At 38.3% G+C, this 23,197-nt stretch overlaps 1 protein-coding gene across 1 annotated transcript in view; it reads left to right on the top strand.

Annotated features, from left to right (window-relative positions):
• The window catches only part of COL24A1 (collagen type XXIV alpha 1 chain), a 114,825-nt gene that overhangs the window by 45,514 nt on the left and 46,114 nt on the right, over positions 1–23,197 (top strand). The window contains exons 20-24 of the mRNA XM_066556038.1: positions 3,930–3,983; positions 8,193–8,246; positions 8,978–9,022; positions 14,454–14,507; positions 15,556–15,600. Of these exons, the coding sequence (XP_066412135.1) occupies positions 3,930–3,983; positions 8,193–8,246; positions 8,978–9,022; positions 14,454–14,507; positions 15,556–15,600 (252 nt within the window). The remainder of the gene's footprint in view (positions 1–3,929; positions 3,984–8,192; positions 8,247–8,977; positions 9,023–14,453; positions 14,508–15,555; positions 15,601–23,197) is intronic.

Genomic DNA, 23,197 nt, shown 5'->3' with positions numbered 1-23,197 from the left:
AATATTTTATAGTTAAATTTTGCTCTAGGAATTGCATTTAATTATCCCCCAAAATGAGAGTGAGTGATAGTTCCCTTCAGATGTGCCTTCAGAGTGTTATAAATAGGTTTCATCTGAAGCAGGGAGAATTTTTCATTGTCTTCAATAGAACTTTTTTCATCTGTGCAGTATTGTATTTTGATCTGAAGTCATGAGCTTACTCCTTCAGGAAGGTACTTGTATGGGACTCAGCTGAAGTGTTCCATGCTCAAGGCAGCAGCCTTACAAAAGGAAAGGATACATTCAAAAAACAGTAAAGAGTCAAAAAGGCAAACATTTTGTAAGTGAATCAGTGGCTGCATTGAGATCTTCATTTAAAAAAAACCTTTATTTTTAGTGCAAGTTTCACGTGCATTATCACATGATTTGAGTTTTTGCAAACAATGCCAGGTGTGCAGTGATAACACAGCCTTCTGTTTCAATATTGCATCAAATGATTTGTAGGAAATATAGAAATAAAGACAATTTAAAGGCTGAACTAATTTCATGTTCTGGCACATATCTGAGGAAATGCTCTTGTTGTGAAATTACTCATACTCTCTACTTGCCTTTGCATAGAATCTTCATCTGGTCCTTTCCCAAAGTTCTATGTCTGCATAACACATGCTTTTAGAAGAATCATAAACACTTATTGGAGAATTGTAGATTTTTGCAGAAACCTTCTTTTGGTGACCTGCTTATAATAATGTAATAGTAAGGAATCTCTAATATCTTGTTGAAGTTCAGTAGCTGCATCCAGTCAGTCTTGCTTCTGAAAATTTATTCTAAATTCTCATTGAAATTAATTGCAATCTGTTATTGAATGAACTCTTATTGGAGCAGGGAAACCTGGTGACTGAAGTGGCTATTGTACTCCCTGGAGACATTTTCCCTCCATGGTGCCTCTCCTGTGGACCTGTGCTTGTCCTGATCCCCTTCAGGGCAACCAAGGGCATGAAGATGGGTGGCCAGTGATGCTGGCAAATGTCACGTGAAAATGGTTTGAGGTGGCATTCTGCAAATGAGAGAGAATTCCCCATGGAAATGGAGTGTAATGTTTCAGTATTTCTGATATTCTGCTTCCATATTTGCAGCCACACAGGAAAAACAAAAGAAAAGCAAAAGTTTTGGCAGAGTGCTTCTCTCTGGGACACTGAGATATGGCCCAACATAGTAACAACTTGGTGATTTCTGCATTTTTTTAAATTAAACATTATATTGATAAATGAGAGCAATAAATACGTTAATTTTATGTTAAGTGTTCAGTACAAAAAGCAGAACTCCCACAGCAAGGTTAAAGCACGTTTTTGTTAAGATAGTTGGAACTTCAGATTTCTTTGATGCCACATTTCTTTTGATTAAATGAAGTGGATTCTAAAGTGCTTTGCTGGCAAAAGACCACATCTGTAGCAAGATTTTGAAAATAATTTGTATCCTACCGGCTGCTGGGCTTCTGGCTGATGGAAATGAAGAATCTGCATTTCCTTAGAAGTCATAATACCAAGGGCTGGTTGGTTCTGAATAGTCTGTGCTGAAAACTACATTGCAGCTGGAAAGTATACACTAATCTCCTGGCCTTTCACTTATGGAAGAATAATGAATTTTTAATCTGGAATAACTTCCCATGGAGCTGGCTGCTGAATAACTCATTTCAAATTTAGGCTTTGCCAGAGATTCATCCCACTTCACTATGAGGAATCTGATTGGCAGGTGCCATTGCTGAGGTATTTCAAGAGCTCCTTCCTGGTTCATTCTTTTTCTGAAATTGTCTAAAGTGGCTGTTTGTGTTGTGGATTATTACACTTATTCATGGATTATTAATGTGAGAACATCTTAGAAATGGTGTTCTAATACTGCTATAGCATCTGCCTTTTCTTCATGGCTGTGCTCAAGAAGAAAAATCTTAATCCATCTTCACAGAAAAGATAAAAATTACGAGGATTTTAAATTTTTCAATGCATTGTTTAGTGTTGATGTTCTCAGGCCAGTAACCCTTTTGTATCCTAACACTTTGCTGACATGAAAAGATTTCAAAATACCATGTTTGTTCTACCTGCAATAGAAACTGCATCTCTACCTGTCCATACCTACATCTCATGGTCCTTACTGAATTCCCTCTAGAAAAATTTAAACAAATAAATAAATAAAGTAGATCTATTCATTCATAAAAGCATTATGATCTTTCTTAATTACTATTTTTGTGGGCAGATTGTTTTCTGGAATGTTTATTGCCAAGAGGAAGTTGTCTGTGTCAGCATTTAGCATTTGTTCACACATTAGAAACAAGCAGATTTACAGATATGTGAAACAACTCACCCCTTAGTAACTATTTAAGGTCTATAAATAAGTAAATTTAAAATTAAGAAAGGACAAGCAAAAAAAATTCTAAGAAATAGACTTAACTCTTCAATGTATTTCAGCAGACAGCAGTGGCCAGGATTTTAAAAACAACACATCCTCTTTTGAACTGTCTAGAAATCAAGGGTGATGCAAGTGAGTGTTCTAGATGTGTGTCTCAGGGCCTTGGTCACATGTAAATAATATGCTCTGTGCCACCTAGAGGCATGTTGGAATTGTTGCACAGCTCTGCTTGTAATTGCTTATTTATGGCAAAAGAAAGGGAAACCACTGTATTTCACAATATTTTCACAATACTGATGTATTGTGAAATATTGAGTGTTAGAGCTGTTGCCCATCTTCTGAAAACTCAGACCATTTTTACTCTTCAGTGGTTTTCTTTCCGACTCATTAGCATCCAAGTGTTAAACCTGCTTTTAAAAAATTGTTCTGTGCATGTGCTTTTTGTTTCCATTATTGGAAAAATATGCATATATTTTAATCTGGGATGATTTTCTCTTAATGAAGAAGGAAACTTGTTCTTCCTAGTGTTAGACCATGGGTTTGGTTAGATGTAGTAATAAATATTTTGCTCAGAGGAAGTGGCAATCTTGCTCTTTTCAGATGGTCAAAATTTAATGAAATGTGAAGTTTATTAAAAAAGCAAAATCTTGTCAGGGGACTGAATGAACAGTGTGCTAACTACAGGGTCAATTACCAATGCTTTGTTTTATCCTACAAATGTAAGATCATGTATTCACTCTGGATGTTTATGAAATTTAACTCACTACTACTTAACTACTACTGTATTGCATAAAGGTTAGTAGCACCATTTTTTTCCTTAAAATACACTCATTTCTTCAAAGCAATCTAGCTGGAGCTGAATTCCTCTGACACAGAGGCCTCCTCATGGTGTCCCAAGCTAATGCCTACTGGCCAGGAGGTTCACAGTGATAATTTTAGTTTATTCCTTTCCTGTGCATAATTACTTTTTCTTTACTAACAGCTTGACCTACACTAGAGTGTATTTCACAAAGGCCAGTTCTGAATAATGCTCCATGATGATGACCTTGAGCTAGTGCCAGCCAGACCTCGATTATCACCTGCTGGTCTGGAGGCAAAAGCCTCTTCCCTTTTTCTTTATCTTGCAGTGATCTTGTCCTTAATGTGGATTCAAGGGCTTCAGCTGCTCTCTCAACTTTATGAAAAGAGTAGTTGAATTCATAAGTGCAGGACTTGGTGCAGGCTGTTCTCTGGTGATTTTTTTTGTGCCTCCAAACCAGTCCAATGGTTTAATTTCAAACATTGCTTAGCGGATAAAAAGTCTTATCGTGTGAGAAATTGAATCCATGCTGACATCTGCTAAATTGAGTTTAACAAAAGCTGCCTAAAATCTGTCACTTATCCAAGTCCTTTCAAGGAAACATAATGGATTTAGACATTTTTTGGGATGGTAGAAGAAATTTATTTCTTGTTTCTGTGACTCAGGTTTATTAAATGAATGAACAGAATCAAAACAAGTACATTGAAAACATTCCTACTCTGCAAATCACTTGTCTGTATGATTTCTTTAGGGTTTTCCAGGAGATATTGGTGTACCTGGATTAAATGGCCCTGAAGGTCCTAAGGTAAGTTTATATGAAAACCTCTTAAAAATAACAGTAAATAGTGTTAATCTCTGAGGAAAAGGCTCTGAGAGCTGGACACTGGCATTATGAGAAGATAATCCTACTGTCAGAATGCAGGTACTTTGCCTCAGGTATTTATATGAGGAAGTTATTTGAATGTTTAATGCTATCCACACAGTTCTGAGAGTAATTACAGTGTTAGGTGGAAGCATGTAATAGCAAAATAAGCTTGAGAAAATGCTATGTAGCTAGAAAATAGCATATGTTTCACCTGTATTTAAATAGAATACATGCCAAATGTATGCAGATCTTTGTATTACTCAGGTTCCACCTGCCCTAAGAATTGTTTTTAACAATTTTTAAAAGAAATCATATTTGAAGGTGTGGAAAATGTGTAAAATTTATGCACCAGATTAAATTATAGACAAAATAATAGATATAACAATTAAGGATAAAATTTATCTACAAAACTGTGCCAGAATAATTTAGCTTCTGCTCTTTAGTATACTAAGATTTTAGACCCAACTTAGGCAATAATTCACATGGGTAGAGTTTTCAATGAAGCTTGGAATAAAAGCAGATATAGGAAACTTCTGTTGAATTGGAAATGGTAGAGACCAATAGAAAAAGTGCAGGTAGCTCAGAAATTAACCCAGAGGAAAATGATTGGATGATATCTAAATATTAACTGCTTGTTGAAAGGCAAATACCAATGAAGTTCCTCACTCATCAGCCTTGGGACTATTGTATTATGTAGAGATAAAGTACAATGTATCTTACATTGTATTTTCTGTGGTGAATAGGCACAAGTATGGCAGTATGAAAACTGTATATGAAACCAAATTGAGCATCTTTAGATTATCTAAAAAAATGCATTTTTTGCTAATTCATTCCACTTCAGTTATTTCAGATTGATTAAGGCAAGGACCAAAACAATAAATCTCATTATAAACTTAGACCAAGGACATTGCCAGATCTCTTTGAAATGAAAGCACAATAATGCAGTTAGAAATTAAGTGAAATTGTAGAACATATGAGTCAAGATGTGTCATTAATGCCACTGCTCAAGCATGAGAAGGCTTTATCTCTTTAGTGCATAACTGGGCATTTTTATTCCAGAAGGATTCGGTCAAGTGAGACTAGATGCAGAAATAATACTTGAATGGCTTTATTCTGAGAGAGAGTTTGTTTATTAGACTAAAATGAAGGCCTTTTTTGACCTTCAGGTAAACCAGAGGGCAGAAACTGGTGAGGCAAAAGAACTGTGCAAGACCAACAATATCATTTGTCCAAGAACAAATCATACAGGTTGTCTTTGAATGAACAGACATTTTCAAATAATCCAGTTGCTGAAGCCATAGCCAATGTTTTCTGTATCTCTTCTCTTTCAACCAGGGCAAGAGCCTTTTACCAAAATAGACCTTAATTGACTAGGAGGGCTGAGAGCTGGTTATCTGATGGGGCAAATTGAGGAGAAGTTAAAATGTTTCTAGAGGGTGTCCAGCTTCAATTCTGATTTATTGCTTTGCTAACTTGTTTATATGCATGTATGCATAATGTTAGCAGCCTTATGTGAATGAGTTTGTCCCACCATTGCAGTGGCAGTTGCTTTTTTGTTTCTGAGTTACCAGAGTGTTTTCCCAAAAAACCCTGTGGTGGTGAAAGACTCTGTCTGGGGCCTAGGGAAAATAGTAGAAGAGAAATACAACAATTCTCATGCTGCAGGTCAGATTTAATTGCCCAAGACTATACGTGAACGATGTAACAGATCTAATCCCTGCTGCCCAGTTTCTTCAGTGAGATTCAATTGTTGCACATAATATCTGAGGAATTTGTTACAATCCTGTTTCTGTTTAATACATATGTTACAGATTTGTTGCATTTTCACAGATTCCAGAGAAAAAAAGTTACTAAGAGGTGGACTATAAAGTTTGAGACTCCGTGTTCCTTTGATACAGAAATTACGCAGCTGAACCAGATTTGGCGCTCTCCAGCACATTTGGTATTAGAGACAAAAAGCTTAGACAGCCTGCCCTAGTCAGGGAGAACTGATGGCTTACATTTGAAAAGAAGGATTACCAAACTGGAAAAACTCTTATACTGCTCCCAGTACTGAGGGAGAAGCTCTGCATGACTTTGGAAATGTTTGGCTTTTGGGATTCCCAGCTGCCTGGAGTTGACTGCAGTTCTAAAATTTTCCTCCAGCTTTTATTTTTAGAAAACTGTTCTCATTATGCTGCTATTTTCCTCATGTTTTTGTTTATGCTTCCTCAGAAGCAAACCCCATTTTAAAAGCCAAAAAAAGCAGGATAAGCTTTATTTTTTAGGAGTTGGTGTGGGATAAATTCAACTTCTTGGACGTTTAAGCTCTATTGAGTGTGATCAGCTGTCTCTAAATGCCAGTAGAAGTTCTGGATTGTAAATGTTCCCCAAATTACTGAAATAATCAGCAAATCTGATCTTTCTAAATCAATGTTCAAAGGATTTATTATGCAATTTGGTCTACAGAACATTACTCAGCTTGGAAACAATATTTTAGAAGGTGCTTGATCTGGGTCCACCACTTATTAAACAAATAGCAAAACACACTTTTTTTTAAAAAAAAGGGAACAAGAATGTTTTTAAGAAGTTCTGAAATAACTTTGTTTGTTCCCTATGTTATTCTTTGCAAGTGTTTATGCTCTCTAACCAAGAAAAGTGAGAGGAAAAGATGGTCAGAATATGCTGACTTCTACTGTAGTTTTTCCAGCAGAGTGTGTTGTACCATGGAAGAAGCTAAGAGCTTCCTTCTCGTTTTAACTTAAGTTTGTTTGTATAACACATTTTGATAAAGTGATTATTAGGAGTTTCACCTCTTCTGGAAGGAATGATCAACTGGGAAGTTATATATGGGAAATACAGGATACCCCATTTGCTGACTCCTGTTTTTTTCCAGACACTTTGGCACATGTGTATTGACTCCCTTCATTTTCTGTTTTTGCCTGAAACCCCAAGGAGGAGATGGAAATGTCATTTAGTATTAATCTTCAGTTTACAGCCTGGAATTTTTTCTCTGTATTCAGTTCAGTGCAGTGGAAGGGTGTGTACAGTAGCAGTGCTGCTGCCATTTGCACTGTGCAGTTACACTGCACTGAAATCCTTATCTCCTAATGAGCTTTGCTGTTAGAATAAAACAGCTGTGCCCATGAGAAAATGTCATTACTAACCATAGGAGAATATTACTTGTCTAGTAATATTTTAATTACTGCTGAAAGGCCTTCTGTCACTTCTGTGGTGGTGTCCAGCAGCACTCCGCCCCAGCCCTTTCCACATTGATGGGCTCTTCCATGACACTCACTACCTTGAGATGGCCTGGTCCATTTTTGCCTGCTGAGTAAATTGTTACTGGACCAATGCCTGGACCAAAGTCTAGACATCAGATTCATTAGTACACAGTTAATAAGGTTTACACTTTCCACCATGGCTTTCCTCAGAGGATAATCATATCTCTCCTAAAGGGCAGTTTCTTTGTTCTTGTTGCTTTATCTGATATTGTTAAGCTTAGGTTTCCCAGATCATTAATATGTTTACACTTTTTTTGGTTGTACTATGCCAGGTCAAGTGCTTTTCCCAATTATCCCATTGTAATTGGAGTGCCCAATGTTTTTGATACACTGCTAGCTGCAAAGTCTTTTTAACAAAGTTTTGAAAATGTTGGTGTGAGCAGTCATGAAAACTCTGAGCTGGCAGAGGTTAAGGTGCTTTATCTCTGGGTAGCTGATTATAATCCTAATAGAAAAGTAGGGGCTGAATATCACAAGTAGTTTTGGACAAGCTAGTGGTTTAAATTCACTTTGTAGTTCCTTCCCATTGCAATGTTGTCAACATGTGTTATTCTGAAGACTTCCCTAGTACAAGGTCTGCACGTTGATAATGCTTTAATCTTACTATGGTAGTGTGCTTTACCTCTTCCAAAAGAGAGAAGTTGTTCTATCGTGTTCAAATATTTTCTTATTTCCTTCTCACAACACAAAAAGAATAATGCTTCAGCAAAATCTGTGTAGAAGTTTTTATGATGCTTGGTTTTCTGCATATTTGCCTGGCTTTCTATGGGAAACACTATGAACAGTGGTAAAACATTAGGTGTGCTACCTCAGTTTTGGTTTTGTTGGAGGAGAGAAACTAGACCAACATGATGAAAGTTCTCACCGTGTTTGTTTGGATGTTTAGGGAGCTCTGGGTGACCGAGGGCCTCCAGGGCCACAAGGCCCCAAAGGAGTTGAGGTAAGGTGAAAAAATTATCCAATTAAGAGATTATGTTTCAAAGTTGTGAGGGGTTAAGAGGGTTAGACAACAATGGTTAGATGTGCATGGTGTTGTCAAGCAAAATTTGAAGTTTTCTTTTGCATTTTGGCAAGCGTTTTAAAATTTTTTTAGCAGCCTTATGGCGATGTGCATCCATTATGTGGTTTATTTTAATTTCAGTGGAATCTCATATAATGTATGTCCAGAGCTGTATGTGGTTGTTTTAGTTAAACTGGGGAGATGGGAGGGAAGGGAATGGGAGCTGTATGGAAATAGAAAGCATATACCAATTTAATTACAGTGTCCTAGATACTCTTAAGTAAACACTTAGACCCCTATTAACTGAAAGGGGAGAAAGGCAGTTCCTCATCTTAGAGTCATCAAGTATTCTTAATTCATCATCATAAAAACAAAAGCTTATATCTTGAATGCTAAAAATAATTAACATCAAAAATAATTTAGTTGGTGATTCTGAAGATAGATCTCTAGACTTCTCAGGGGCTAAATGATGGGCTTCTGTACCAGATACTGAGTGAGTGAAAGCTAACAGTGGCACAATGGTCTGTTTCCAGGTGCTTCTCTCAGACTTGGACTCAGGCAAACACACATGAAGCTTAGGATGATGTAATAAATACAAACAGTTAGCTGCAGACTTTCTTTTTTAAAACTGGACTTGTCATCAAGATCATTGAAGCCCTGATTTCTTTTAGGGAGAAGTAGGACCAGCTGGACCTATTGGAGGAGTCGGCCCAAGAGTAAGTATGAGGAATTTTGGTAGGGCAGGCTGTTTTTCAGTAGGAATACTGCTTTGAAATGTAAGTTTTCTGTGAGAAGTGACTGTGATAAAATGGCATCTCCTGAATAAATGTGTGTTTTTCCTCAGAACATGCTCAAAGCAGAGCTGGGAGGGGAAATTATTTTCCATATAAAGGGTTTGAAAGGAAATCACTGCTATAGTGCACAAAATATAGTGCTCCTCTGAGACAGACGAAACTGCCATGCACCTCCTAGGGATGAACCAGCTGATATATCAAAATATTTCTACTGGGAAAGAGCCTACTCAGCTCACAGGGAGCGATGTAAAGGATGTATACTTTAAGAAATCTACCAGAAACCTGGCAGATAGTTACTGAAAACAATAAAGCTGGAAGGTCACAATGCTGTTTATGCTGACATCTTTTAAAAGTAGCAGTTTAAAACTATCATCCAATTTTTTTGTTAGTTATAAAAATATACTGTTGTCTAAGAGTATTTCACTGAACTTGAAGCTTATTTTTAGAAAATTTCTGGGCTAAAATGGATACTAACCTGCTCTAGGGATTACAGGAGTGTCTCTAAGTTTATTGAGTGCAATTTGATCTTCTGCCTTTACGTGATTTGATTATGTGTGGTAATCACTGACTTGGCTTTCATTCTGGCTGACTTCCCATTTCTTGCATGAGTTTGAGAGTCTTTTCCACTGTTTTCTGCTTTTGGAATGGATATATGCATATGTCATTTTTCCTGTTCAGTAGCTAGTCAAAGCTGGGAATTTGCTTTCTGTTAAAAATTATATTAAAATATTTATTTGCCACATAGATTAGGTGTTAAGACAAACAAACCCATACCAAAACAAAAAAAGGCAAAAGACCAAACACAAAACCCTCCCACAAAAGTCTCTTTGTTTTTCAGCTGAGGAAAACATGCAAAAAATTAAACAGAATTTCAAAACATTCTGTAACTTAGTTCAATATTGAGTTTAATCTCTCTGAGCTTCTGCCGAGAACCTCATGGAAATTTTTATTTTGGCTGCATCATCCTTTGAGTCTCCTCCTTGGGCAGGGCTTCATGGCTGGACAGTAACTCCCATGTTGTACTGTGGCAATTGGAAAAGAAGATGCTGCAGTAGGTGATTCATGGGCAGTGAGACACCACCTTCCATCCCCACGTCACCGGGCACGCACAGGCCACCATCAGCTGCTGTCAGAGTGACCCAGGAGGAAACATTTTTGTGTAACCTAGCAAACTGAAATATTTTTTATCTATTTTGTGTCAATTTGACCTAAATTATTTAGGATTTTATTTCTCTCAGTGGGAAATGTGCACACCATTGGCATGTCTTATGGCTCTCTGGTTTCTCTCTCACAGCAAGCAGCTGGGAGCAGAGTATGTGCCTCTGAAGGGAGCCCCAGGGTTGCTGGCTCTAGACATTTTTTAGTAGCTTGCTGGCTAACATACCTCCTGAAATGAGAGATAGGGCAAAAGGGGATTTTGCTTGATGGGCAGCTCTGCCTGGTTTTCCTCCTTGTCCAGGGGCCCAGAGGCTCTTGCCTGGATTCTCTGGCTTCTCTGGACTCCAGCTGTTTCACAGCTCCAGGCCAGCTTGTTTGTGCTGCTGCTCTGCACTCTGCTCCCACCTCTGCTTGTCCTTGGTGCTGCCCTCCCACATGTGACACACACTGAGTGGGTGAGAGTCACAACCAGGGCTGAGATCTCACACAGTGTAGCAGGACTAACTCGATAAGCTGCTGAACACATCTGTCTTTTTAAATTATGCTTCCTTGACTGCAGTTTGATGTTCATTTGATTTACATAGCTTTTACTTCCATCTTCCATGAAAGGAGATTTAGGAAGTGGATGTTACACCTGAAAGTAAACACTGTCCCTACTGTGTTGTCACTGCACTCATTAAATAGCCATGGGGGCAGAGGAGGGACCTGAAGAAGGGGTCTGGCCATGCATGGCCCCAAGGCACCATCAGCTGTCAGCTCTGTCTTTAGCTGACAGATGTGTTTAACTTGTGTTTTGCAGCCTCCAGGAGTGGGAATTCTTCATTTTCCTCATCAATCTGCTTCAGTTGTTTGCCTGGTTTCAGTCCTTTCTTCTAATGTCTAGCTGTTCTATCTGGAAGCCTTGCCTGTGTTTTTCTCAGTACAGCCTTGCTTCCTGCCCCACAGCCTTTATTTGTGGGCAAGGTTAAATAAGTTCCTCCTCTTCTCAGCCACTGTTACCTTAATTTGCTGGGGCTTGTCTGAGGTAGGTAAAGTACCCTTGTAGGTGATGTACTGTAAACCTTTCATTATTCTTATGAAACAATAACAGAGCAGGTTTCTAGTGCTTCTGGCATCCTCATCTCTTTTACAATTTCTGGTCAAAATATCCAATCCCTAGTTCAGGTTTGGGCTTGTGGCAAGCTGGCAGCCATAAAATTTCACCTTGTTTTTCTCCCTCCTCCCTTCCCTGCCCTTGTTTCTACCATTTGCTTTTAAAAACATGAAAGAGACCAAAGACCCCTGAGACTCACCTGAGCAGTGCTGCCATCAAAACAGATCATCTTCTGCTGGAACACAAGTGAATTTGAACCTGCACAGGGGTTCTCAGTCGCCACTCACAAAAGAATCTCCAGATGTCTAAAGCAACTAGAGACAAAACTGAGGATGTTCCCCTGCTTACTCAGGATATATCTCAGTTCCAAAGACCTCAGTCTGTCTCAACTTTGGAAGAAGTGTTTGAACTGAATGTGATCACATCATTTGATGTTTCATTTGTTCCTTTCCAAACCTTCCCACCCATTCTATTCCAAAGTCAAATACTTATATTCTCTTAAATTAATCCTTCTACATTTAAAAAAAACTACCTGATTTTTTTGGTGTTTGCTTATTTGTCCCATGAAACTACAGGAGTTGCCATACTAAAGATGTGAGTGTTTATTCAGTGTCCACTCACTTAACCCTCTCTCTCAAAGGCTATCCAAATATTAACACTGTAACTGTCAGTGCAGCTCAGCTCACTCAATGCAAGCATTGGTGTTTGGTTTTTTTTTTTTTTTTTTTAATTTCTTCATTGCTGGAGAAGAAAATGCCTTTAAAAGAGTGGAGATTGTTTAAACCAGAAAATAAAAAGGAACTGTTGCAAGCTGATTCCTTTCTGAGCTATATATGTTAAACAGAAGCTGGAATTTATGTAGTCACAAGATGAGCAGTTTCTCCTGTTGATAGTGGAAAATGTTCTCAAATCTGCCCCACACCCCCAGTGCAGTATTTTTTTGGAAGTGCCTGCCTGTGGGCTGAGGGCATGTGGGAAGCCTATGGAAGGATTGAAATAGAGTGATAGTGAGAGATATTTATATCCACACCTGTACATACCAGTTGTGAGGTGAAAGGAAGCACACTTGGTTGCTGTTTCCTGAAAGAGAAGGGTAGAACTTGCAGTTAATATTTTAGGAAACAGACATTTCCTTTGGGATTACCCTGCCCTGGAAGAGTAATTTTCTCAGGGGTTTGCAAGTAGAAAAGCAGCCATCCCTACTTTAACCTTCTGTCAGTGGCTTTTCCTCCATGTGTAAATGTATTGTATTTCTGTTTAAAGCCAAATCCATGTGTTTCAGATTGCTTTACCAGTTAAATCCACTTGTTCCATTTTCTGATCAACTTCCATCTGTTCTATGTCCTTTGCAGATATTATATAGCTGAGGAGTGACAGCCAAGAAACCTTTACAAGCTGTAACTCCAGTTCAGCTCTCATAAGGCTTAAAATTATCAAGGCAGTTTATAGGGGCCACTACTATTCTTTTGATGAATTTCACTTAAAACATTTTTATGTTACAGTCTTGCTGCACAGAAAGATCTTAAGTTTCTTTACAACAAAGTAGTCCAACAGTATGTAGTGACCTGCAGAAGCCTATCACTTATTTGTTGTTAAGCCTTGTGGAAAGACATGACTTACTTTATCTGGTTCTCTCAGAATTTCTCTTCGTGGTCTTTTCTCCCTGCATTCTTGGCTTTTCCATATATTAGTCCATTGGCAAAACCAAAAATATGTTCCTAAAGTGATTTAATTTGTTGGAACTTGTTGGGCAGAATGAAATCACTCAGGTGGGCAAAGAGAATGAGAGTTATAGAAAGGGATTAATACAAGTAGTCATGGAACCTGCTGAAACAGTTTAATACAATTTTAAGCCATATAGAGAATTTCTCAGATGCTCAGAAACTAACACACACATACTCTGAAAGACAGGAACAGAGCAGCTGAAGCAAAAGAGCCAAATGAAAAAATGCCATCTCTTTTTAAGAAAAGTTTTATTATCTGTTGCTTTACTTGCTCTTTTCTCAGCTTATGTGGAATGGAAAACTCTTATTACAGACTCTAGTGATCCCAATTATTCAGTTTGCTGGAACAGCCACTGGTCATTTCTTTTTAGGACCCATCAGCATGATTTTGATACTGAATCATTAAAATATTGAATTAATTTTCTTTCTCCAGTTGTCAGCCTTCAGCAATCTCATCAGCAACTTGCTCAAGAGCCAGGTCCAGTCCCCTGGACCTTTGTTTGCTGGCCCAGGGCCTTTTCCTCAGAGCAGAAGGGGAAAGTTTGTGTAGGCAGGGCTGTGCTCTCCAGATAGACAAATGGTTAGGCCATGTTTTATGTGGTTGAGGAAGTAAAGTGTACCAGGAGGGAAAACAATTTCTTAAAAGGGAGACATAATTACATTATAAACATCTAATTGAAAATTAAGGGGGAAAGCTTTCTGGTTTGTGTGCCTTTGTGAGTCTGTGTGAGTGATGACAGAGGGAGGGATGCATGTTGTCAAGTGCTTCAAAGATCCTGTCCCTTGGTGATCCTGCTCTGATTGATGTTGCTATATTTTCTGGCTAGCAGTGCTGTTACCACAGTATCATAGCAACCAGATCTGTCAGCAGCAAAATGCTAGTGGACAGAAATGAGGCTCAAAATCATCGATTTGCTGAATAAGGAGAGGGTGTTTGAGCTGATTTTGTCTGGTTGAGGAAGGACAGCTATCACAGCAGTCCCTCAAGTCTAAGCATCAAATTTTATTAGTGTTGAGTCCCTGTTCTGCTGGAATTAACCAGGAGAGAACATTGCCTTGCCTTTTTTTTGTCTCCCTAATATGTTTTTTCAACGTGAAATTGAAATGTGTTTCAATCTTGGATTGTGACAGTTTTTTCTCAGTGTTAACTGCTGTAAGACTTAATACAAATTTTGCTTACTGTTCCTGTATTTGATGAAATATTCAACTGTGTATTTTCAGATACAGATTTCTAAATACACTTGCTTAAAATTTTTATATTAATTATTACTAAATGGTACATTTTTAGTGCATGTATTTTGATAAATGGATAAACTGGGATGAAATTATCTTTTTGAAATAAAATATTTACAATATTTTATTCTAATCTTTACTTTAGGGAAAGCCAGGACAGAACGGTTATGTAGGTGATCCTGGACCAGAAGGTTTGAAGGTAAGTGATGGTTTTATTATGAAATAAATAGAATGTATTTGGAATAGAATTTTACACAGCTATTTACTGTGACATACCAGTGAAAGCACACATGCTTCCAAAGAATATAAATGTGTATCGTACTGATGATTCTGTTTCTTGCAAGATCTCATTTTGAAAAAGGAGAAAATTGTGCAGGAGACAGGATTTCTAGGAGACAGGGATGTGTGTGAGCAAAGACTGCACCTGCTAAAATGAAATTGAACAGCCTGGGAATGTGAGGGTGCCTGGGCCTGGGGGCAGCGAGGGACTCGGGGCAGTTCCTACACTGGCAGGATTTTGGAAGTGTGAATGGGGATGAGATGAAGTGCTGCAGCTCAAAAGAGGAGCTCCTGGCAGCAGAATTTCCCAGTGCTGATCTACAATCTGTGTAAACAGTGTGCAAATAACTGTTCATCAGTTATTAGATAACTGGATTATAGTCCCAGCCAGATAATCAATAGTGCTTATACACCCAGCTTCCACCTGTGAAACACACAGCAGAATGTTCCAGTTATGTAACAGTGTTATTTTGGAGAACAGAATTAATTTATACCTAATGACAGTTTCAAAAGTTTGGGGGAAGGGGGAGAAGTTTGTTAAAATGTCATTCAAATGTCAATTTTCCTAATATTTCATAACAAAATTACAGTAATCAATAAACTGCACAGGCAATATCTACCTTTAAAGCAGTAGTGAAATAGTGAAGGTAATTTGCTGAAAGATTTAAATAAAAATAGAATAATTAATATATAGTGTTTGCTGACCTAATGTGTTTTGTGAGCACTTAATTGATAGTTTTTATTTGTGCAGGCAAATCCTGAATACATTAGGACATCATTTTACCAGATCAAAATTAGCCACTGACAAAATTGGTTTTGGTTACTTAATTTTAGCTTTTAAAGTTTTAATTGGCAGATGTAGTTTAGAAAATAAAGAGGCTCCTAGGAAAACAGAGGACTTTAATATACACATATGAAAGAAATTACTTTTCTAGTGAACTCAGTCATCTGTTTTCTACATTTAACAGGGAGAAAAAGGAGACCAAGGAAACCTTGGAAAAACTGGTGAAGCAGTAAGCTTGAATTCTCTTTCTGGTTCATTTTTTAATTCTGTTTTATTTGTAAGTGAATGAATAATTGGTTGTAGACATTTCTGATGAAGTTTGCCTCTATTCGAAGCTGTAGTATGTCAGTTATACTTTTGTAATCTTTAAGATTCATACTATCTAAAGAAATTTCCCATTTTAAGCAATTTCCGAATGTAATTCTGCTTTTCTCCCAGCATGTTGTGTGAATATTGCAGGTGGCTGTAGGGATTTTCCAAGGCATGTTCATGTAAGTGAGCAAGTGATCCTTTTCCACTACATCATTTGAGAGGCTGCATTTAGCCTGAGATGTATTTTGCAGGCTTGTTCTGCCTGTGCTCCATAAAATCACAGATCTCAAGGTGACCTTGTGGTGACATGTAGTCCATTCTCTTCTGCCTAGGCAGGACCTGTTATCTTTGCATAATTTCTGACAAATATTTGTCTAGCCAGTTATTAAAAAGTTCCAAGACCAGGGCTTCTCTATTTTTTAAAAAGTTCTTTCACTTGTGTAACCTGATTCCTTTCTGCTGGAAACAGCATTTTACATATGGTGGTTGTTATTCTGTGCCTCTTTCATTCTTTCTTTTCAGGCTTAACAGTCCCAATTCAATTAGCCTGTTATGTTTTTGAGATAATTTAAGTCACATTCTAACTCCCCTGCAGTCTGTTTCCAATTCATCCAAGCATCTATGACTCCAGCTTACTGCCCAAGCTGCTAAGAATGCTGAGAAAGGAAACATTGCTTCCTACAAGCCTATTTCTTGCATAGACATGCTCCCTTTTACATTAGTGTGTTGTTATTCAGTTTGAGATCCACAACCTCCTATCCTGCTTTTTTTCAAGGCCTGATCTCTCTCAGTTCTTCCACTGCAGGTGCTTTTTTAGTTGATAGTTGTCACTGAAACATACCACTTTGGAATTCTCTCTACTTAACTTCATCCCCTGCCCTTCTGTATTTTAACTTTCATCTGGGATTTATGAGCAGATGTGAGCTTGTTGGCCTATGCTTGAGTTACCCAAATATTGTGTAGAACATGATTAAATCGATTTTATTTCTGGAATTAACCTATGCTGAGGAGAGATACCACACTCTGGTTTGGGCTTAGTGCTGTACTACTCACACACACTCTGTCCAGCTAAGTGGGTAGTCAGAGTTTGCTCCCCATGGTCTGCAAAGCACAGAGCAGATGTACCTGAGGCACCTCATCTACTGCTTGGTGCCTGCAGAAATGGTACAAACTGCTGCTTGGTCAGCTCAGCTCCACTGGGCACTCTGGAGGTTGTGCTCTGGGGAAGGGCACTGAGGGGCTGGACTCGCAGTCTGTTAAAAGTATCTGCTGACACAGGAAGGAGCAGTGCCATGACATGCCACAATGTCCCCTTGGAAGTCATCCAGTGTATCTCGAAGTGTGGCTTTTGTTACGTGTGAATTCTGTTTTTCAGCCTGTGACATGCTAGGGAAAACTGATAGCATTTACTGTGTTTTACAGTGCCACATGCACCAAAACCCCCAACAAAAGACAAAGCTGGGCTCAATCTTGAATCATTACATCAATACTAGTACATGAAATAGTCACAGAACCTAGTTACTTAACTTTCTGGATTTGACATAGAATTTTTTTTTTTTTTTTTTGCTTCACAATGAGCTTGAATTCAGTGGACAAATTTTGCACAACTCAGATATTTTGTATAATATATACCACTAAAAGAGCTCCATTCTATGTAGCAATTACTAGCTCAAACACATAATCAATGATGAAACATTGCAGTGATGTTAAATAAAATCCTCATACCAGCTACCTGACTATAGTCAGGGTCAAGCTGCAAGAATTAAATAATATTTTCTATGCCAAACAAGCCCTGTTACAGTCTTGTGAAGAAAGATAATTATGGCCAATCGTTAATTGCCATTTCCTGCATGTGTTATTTGGAGAACTTATGTGATACAGAATGGCACACGATACCTGAAAACCAAACTAGTTTCTAAGTTATTGATAAATATTTCTTATTTTTACCTGTCGATTGTAGAATATCTTCTGCTTTATGTACGTTTATCTAATCAAATGAGCTTCATAGGCCCTTGATCTGTTGTTACCTTTGCATTATCTGGCAGCAGAGGACCTGTGTCCACTACATGATTTTTAGGGGGAGAAGATATATTTTGTTGTCATTGAGGCCAGTGGTGAAACACCAAGAGGAGGCACAAGCACACTGAACTCTTAGACCTTTCAAAACTCCTTTCCTTCACCTTATTCACCACTGCAATCTGTAACAGTTAAGCTTTTCCAAAGAGAATTGAAAAGTGCTAACAGGAAGATGGTTTTTCTCATATGCATAAAATTCTTTTCCAGACGTGAGCCCTGGTGCGAAATATTCACTTCTGTGTGCTTTGGACACAGACTTTGCTTCCAGCTTCTCAACAGCTTCTGTTTGTAACAAGTAATTTCTCTTTCCCTTGGTGTGCACATGGAGTTTGGTCTTCTTAATTCACAGATAAATCCACTCCCTGCTATTCAGTATTGGCTCTGGTGGCATGAGGACATCTCTGGACTAAAACATGCCACACACAAAACAAACAAACAAAAAATTTGAAAAACAGAAGAAAGTTTGAAAAACAAAGTGCAAGAGCAAAGTACAAGTGCTACCAACCACGGGGACAGATTTTGAGATGGAGTCAAAAAAAGGGGCATATCTGTCCTTAGTGATGCCTTGTGCAGTTTGTGTGCTACCTGGTGCTTGGTGACACTAAATATAGAAAGGAACTGTACAAATAGCAGTAGAAAATGTACAACTACTGTAAAGTTTATTTAATATTAAAGGCAAAGGGAAAAAGAAATTGCTAAAATATTGATAAGCCCAATGTCTAAAGAATGTTGTGTATTTGGATTTTTCCCTTCTGCACCACAACCTCACCAGCTTCCCTTTTTGGCTTGCCTATGGTTTTCTGTTTATTCATTACATCTATGGACACACTTCTTCAAATTACAAGATGTAACACATGTTTTCAAGTCCATGGTTAAAATATATTATACTGGTTCTTAGCAGTGGGGAATCCATCATAGCATTCCAGTTTTCCAAATGACAACTAGTGCATTTCCTGAATAAGCTGTCCAAAGAGGCAATTTTGCAATCATAAATCCTGTAAATGGTGAATTCATTGAAAATTATGCCATGACCACATGTGCCTGTCTGCTATTGATACCAATATTTTTCTTCTGTTTCTTTCAATTTCCTTGCTTCCCCTGTCATTGACTAAAATGTCATCCATCTCCTGTCATTGACTAGAATGTCTGTAACTGCTGTTTGAGGTGCCAAAATAGTTATTCCTTTTCTGTAGCAGCTTTCCCAGGTCCTGCTTAATACCTGCTTTGAAGAGCACAGATGGCAACTCTGCACAAGCAGGGAAACTTCAACAGCAGGAGATTGGACTGTAACACTTGGCTTTTCATCCTAGTAAGGTGGAATATGTGCTGAAATTCAGCTCTGTCAATAGGATAGAAGCCACAGCATCCAACATTTCTTAGGTCACATGAAGCTGCTTATTCTTCAGAGCACATTTCTGCCAAAATATTTCTGGATGCTTGTCCACTGTGGAAACAGAGTAGACTAAATTTATAAAATGTTTGCTGTGCTCGTAGGCATAAATGACACACATTTAGGAGTAGACCAGGAATGTGCTTAAAGTCAGACTTCAGACACTATTCTTTAACCAAGTCCTACAACGAAAACTGTTTTTCTGGCTACAGCATATGTTGTGTTTGTCTAAAGGGGAAGGGAGGCAGATTGAGGTGGGGCTGCTTGGTTCAGCAGAGCCCTGAGCTGAGGTAGAATCCAGCAGCTGTTCCTTGCTGCAGGATATTTGGTTAACTGCAGGACCAACAGGTCCAATTGAAGAGGGATTGGGTAAGATAGTGAGAAGCAAGGGAACAGCAGACAGAGCAAATGTACACTGCTGATGAGACAAAATCTTTTGGAAGCCATGCCAAAAGAAACAACCCCTTCAGCTATTGAGAAAATTCCCCTTATATTTTGGGGGAGGAAAATTTTTTTTCCTTGCTGACATTTGCAACTGGATTTTTTTATGCTTAGATAAATGTAGTTCAGTGATGGAGAGTAAATATTTGAAACTGATTTCAAGCATCTCATACAAATGATCTATTTGCTAAAATTTGTTAAAGAAATTCAGCCTGTACACTTCTGAATTAGAAATCCTTGATGTTTATACACACATTGAGACAGAGTAGAAGGGGTAGAACTGTCAGCTGTAGTATGTGCAACTGGTGTCAAAAGGCAGAGTTCATGAACACAAATCCTGGAAAAATAATCTTCAGAAATTACATGTCAGCAAATTTCCCTGGTTGCACATAGTTTTTGAAACAACAGAAGGAAACCAAGCTGAAATAAAAAGTGCTTTGCCATGAAAAAACCCTTACAATGCAGCAAAGGAGAAGCAGTGATGTTTGGGCTGTGGATGGCAGCTCCAGAGCAGGCTGCAAATGGTCAGTCTGCAGGAGTCTGTGAAGGACAATAAAATACTGCAGACAGGCCATGTGCCTTGTAGCTGAGCTGCTTTTGGGAAGAATTACCATAAAGCAATTACCACATCTTTCAGAGGAGTAAAAATTAGCTGAATTAGGCACCAGGGATGCATAATTCAGGGAGAATGGAAACTGCAATTCCTTTTGCTTGAAGAAAAGATTAAGTGAACTTTAACTGATGTGTTCAGGATGCTCAACAGAAGGAGTTGTTTGAATTATCCTGAAAAGTCTGGGCTTTAGGGATATACAAAAGAGAATTTTAAACCATAGGCTAAAAGATAAGTCAATTGAGGAAAGCCTTTTTTTTCAAAGTCTGGTGAATGCATGGGACATTGCCAAAGAAGGAACTGCTCCAGCTGCTTTCAGAAAGCAGTTGGATAGAGATTATTGTGGGTTCTATGAAGGACTTAACAGTGAATGGCAATAAAGGTACTTCTGTGTTTTACCTTGTGCTTCTTGTTTATACCCCAGGTGAACTGATATGCTATAGCTCCTGCTGAGAGGAGTGCAGAAAGTGGTTACAGTATCTAGAGATTAGATTTATCAAGCTGTTGCTCATTTTTTGAAGGATTTTTTGCTAGTGGTTCTTTTTATCCTTTGGTTTCAGCTGTTTTTTAGGGTTCATAATAGTGCCTGCACATGGTATCTGCAGTTCAGCCTCCAAGGTTTTGTCAGTGAGCACATCCTACCCCCACTCGGTCAGGCAGCTTCCCTTAAATGCAAGCATTCCTCTACAGGTGCCATCAAACAGAATTACCCTGCTTGACACTGGAAGCAAAATTTAATCTATTTATTTATTTATTAAAACTGCTGTTGAGCAGGTCATTGGTGCCAGTACATTTTGCCTTTCAAGTATTCAGATACTTCTGACCTCTGTTTTGAATAGAGAGGTGGAAGAGCATTTAGTTAACCTGTCATCAATTTCTTTCCCCTTCAGACCTTCTGAAGTCCCTGTTGCTTTTAGCAATTCACTGGCTTCACTTCTAGTCATCTTGACTATTGTTTTGCTTTCCATGGATATCCAGTACATTTTGCCTTTCAAATATTCAGGTAGTTGAATTTTGGAGTCCTCTAAAGAATGGAGTGAAATATCAGCTGCAAGGTACAAATATGGTGCATCTCTGCTCTTATTCACTTCCTCCATTGACCATAGCAAATCAGAGATTTTCACTCAGATTATCACCTCTGGTTGATTACAAACCAACTTTCTCAACAGACAGGAAATTAATAGAAAAATGTCATTGTGACAAGATAGTATTTTAAATGTATTATGTCATCGTATTAAATGAATGTTGAATAAAAACATTTGAGAATGCTGAACTGTAAATGAAATAGCACTGGATTGGAAAATTTTCAATTATCACAGACGAGCATATTAAAGTACAACCTGGCAGGTAACTGCTGCCATGGGAATGTTTGGAACTAGCTGTATATTCATTTCTCACTACCAGGTTTTTCAATGGATTACTTCATACTTGAGTTTGCATTAAGTGTACAATGTGTTTTCAATTATTCAGCTGCAGTCCAGTTTCTAATACAGAGCATATGTCCTGGCAAGATGTTTTTGTCTTTCTCAGGCATGTGTTAGTTGTGAGATCTGGTCTTTGATTCATTTTGTAAAAAATGCTCCTGTCAAGAAGGTTTCTAAAATACTGTTATTATGCTGTTATTGTCACTGGAGACTTTTACACAAGTCCTTGTAAATGAAGGTTGATGACTATTTTTTTAATAAGTTGCTGATTTCTTTTTTTAATCACTTCAGGATTTTGTTTCACTTTTTTGTTTTCTAATATATTCAGTTTTATATTTGGAATCCATCAGTGCTCCCCAGAGGATTGAAGGGATACTGGAAGACATTGATTCAACAGATCTGCTCTGGACTGTATTCATTTTCTTACATAAGATGGAGAGAGAGTTGAAACCTCAATCCAGTCCTAGTAGCTGGTCTTTATAGCAAGCCAGTCCAAATCTGGGATTTTAAGAGACACATGATCTTACAGAAAGTCTGTCAGGAATGATGTAGGGAAAAATTCACTTTATGGTTAATATGCTGACAGAACAAGATGTTTTGCTCTCTGTACTTTCTTTTCACTGAATACTACTAATTGTTTGAAATTCAAGATTCTATTCTGAAGTATTTTGGCTCCCTTGCCTGTGTGCATACCAGCCCTAGCATTTTCTCAGTCTCAGACACTTGACCTCTGTTTTGAATAGAGGGATGGAAGAGCATTTAGTTAACCTGTCATGAATTTCTTTCCCCTTCATACCCTCTGAAGTCCCTGTTGCTTTTAGCATTTCACTGGCTTCACTTCTAGTCATCTTGACTATTGTTTTGCTTTCCATAGATATCCAATTCCAGGTATGCCAAGTTTCTTTTGCATCTTTTTATCAGCCTTCTTAGTGTTTTTACCATAAATTTTCTTAACTACTTTTGAGAAATAGCCAATGTATAAGAAATGTTCTGTTTAATAGCCAGTTTCTGTCCTTTCTCTGGAGGAGTCCCTTGCCCTAATGTGCTAGGGACTACAAGAACACATTCACAGTCACTGCTTCCTAGTCATTGCTGCTCTTGCAGCCCAGAGCAACCAAATTGGGAAGACAGTACTTCTGAATTGAGAAGAGAACTTGAGCAGAGCTGTATATTAAATGATTCACTGCTGGGGCAAGGCACAGCTCTCCATCTTTCTGATCAGCATCTTCAGTTCTGCAAACAGCATGGCATTGGGTGGGAGATGAGAAATGTCTCTGTGGGGAGAGAACAGTCTGAGTTTCACCTTGGCTCTCATTATGTCTCCTGTTCTTTCTGGAACAGGGGAATCAAAGTGATTAATCTTTAGCGTTTTGAAACTGTACCTCCACACCTCTTACCTTGATAAGCAGGAGTACAGGGTAATTCTTTGTCTCAAAGCTTTCTGCCTGCTACTGAGGCCTACTGTTGGCTCTGACTGGGAGCTCTCACTCTCAGAATCCATCACAAAAGTCCCTCGTTGCTGCCAGTGACGTCGGGGCCATTGCCTCAGCGCCCGTATCACCAGGACCCATCT

Source organism: Molothrus aeneus, chromosome 9 (genome assembly GCF_037042795.1).
Source record: "Molothrus aeneus isolate 106 chromosome 9, BPBGC_Maene_1.0, whole genome shotgun sequence".
Classification (NCBI taxonomy): Eukaryota; Metazoa; Chordata; class Aves; order Passeriformes; family Icteridae; genus Molothrus; species Molothrus aeneus.
This window is presented reverse-complemented; position numbering and strand designations above follow the sequence as displayed.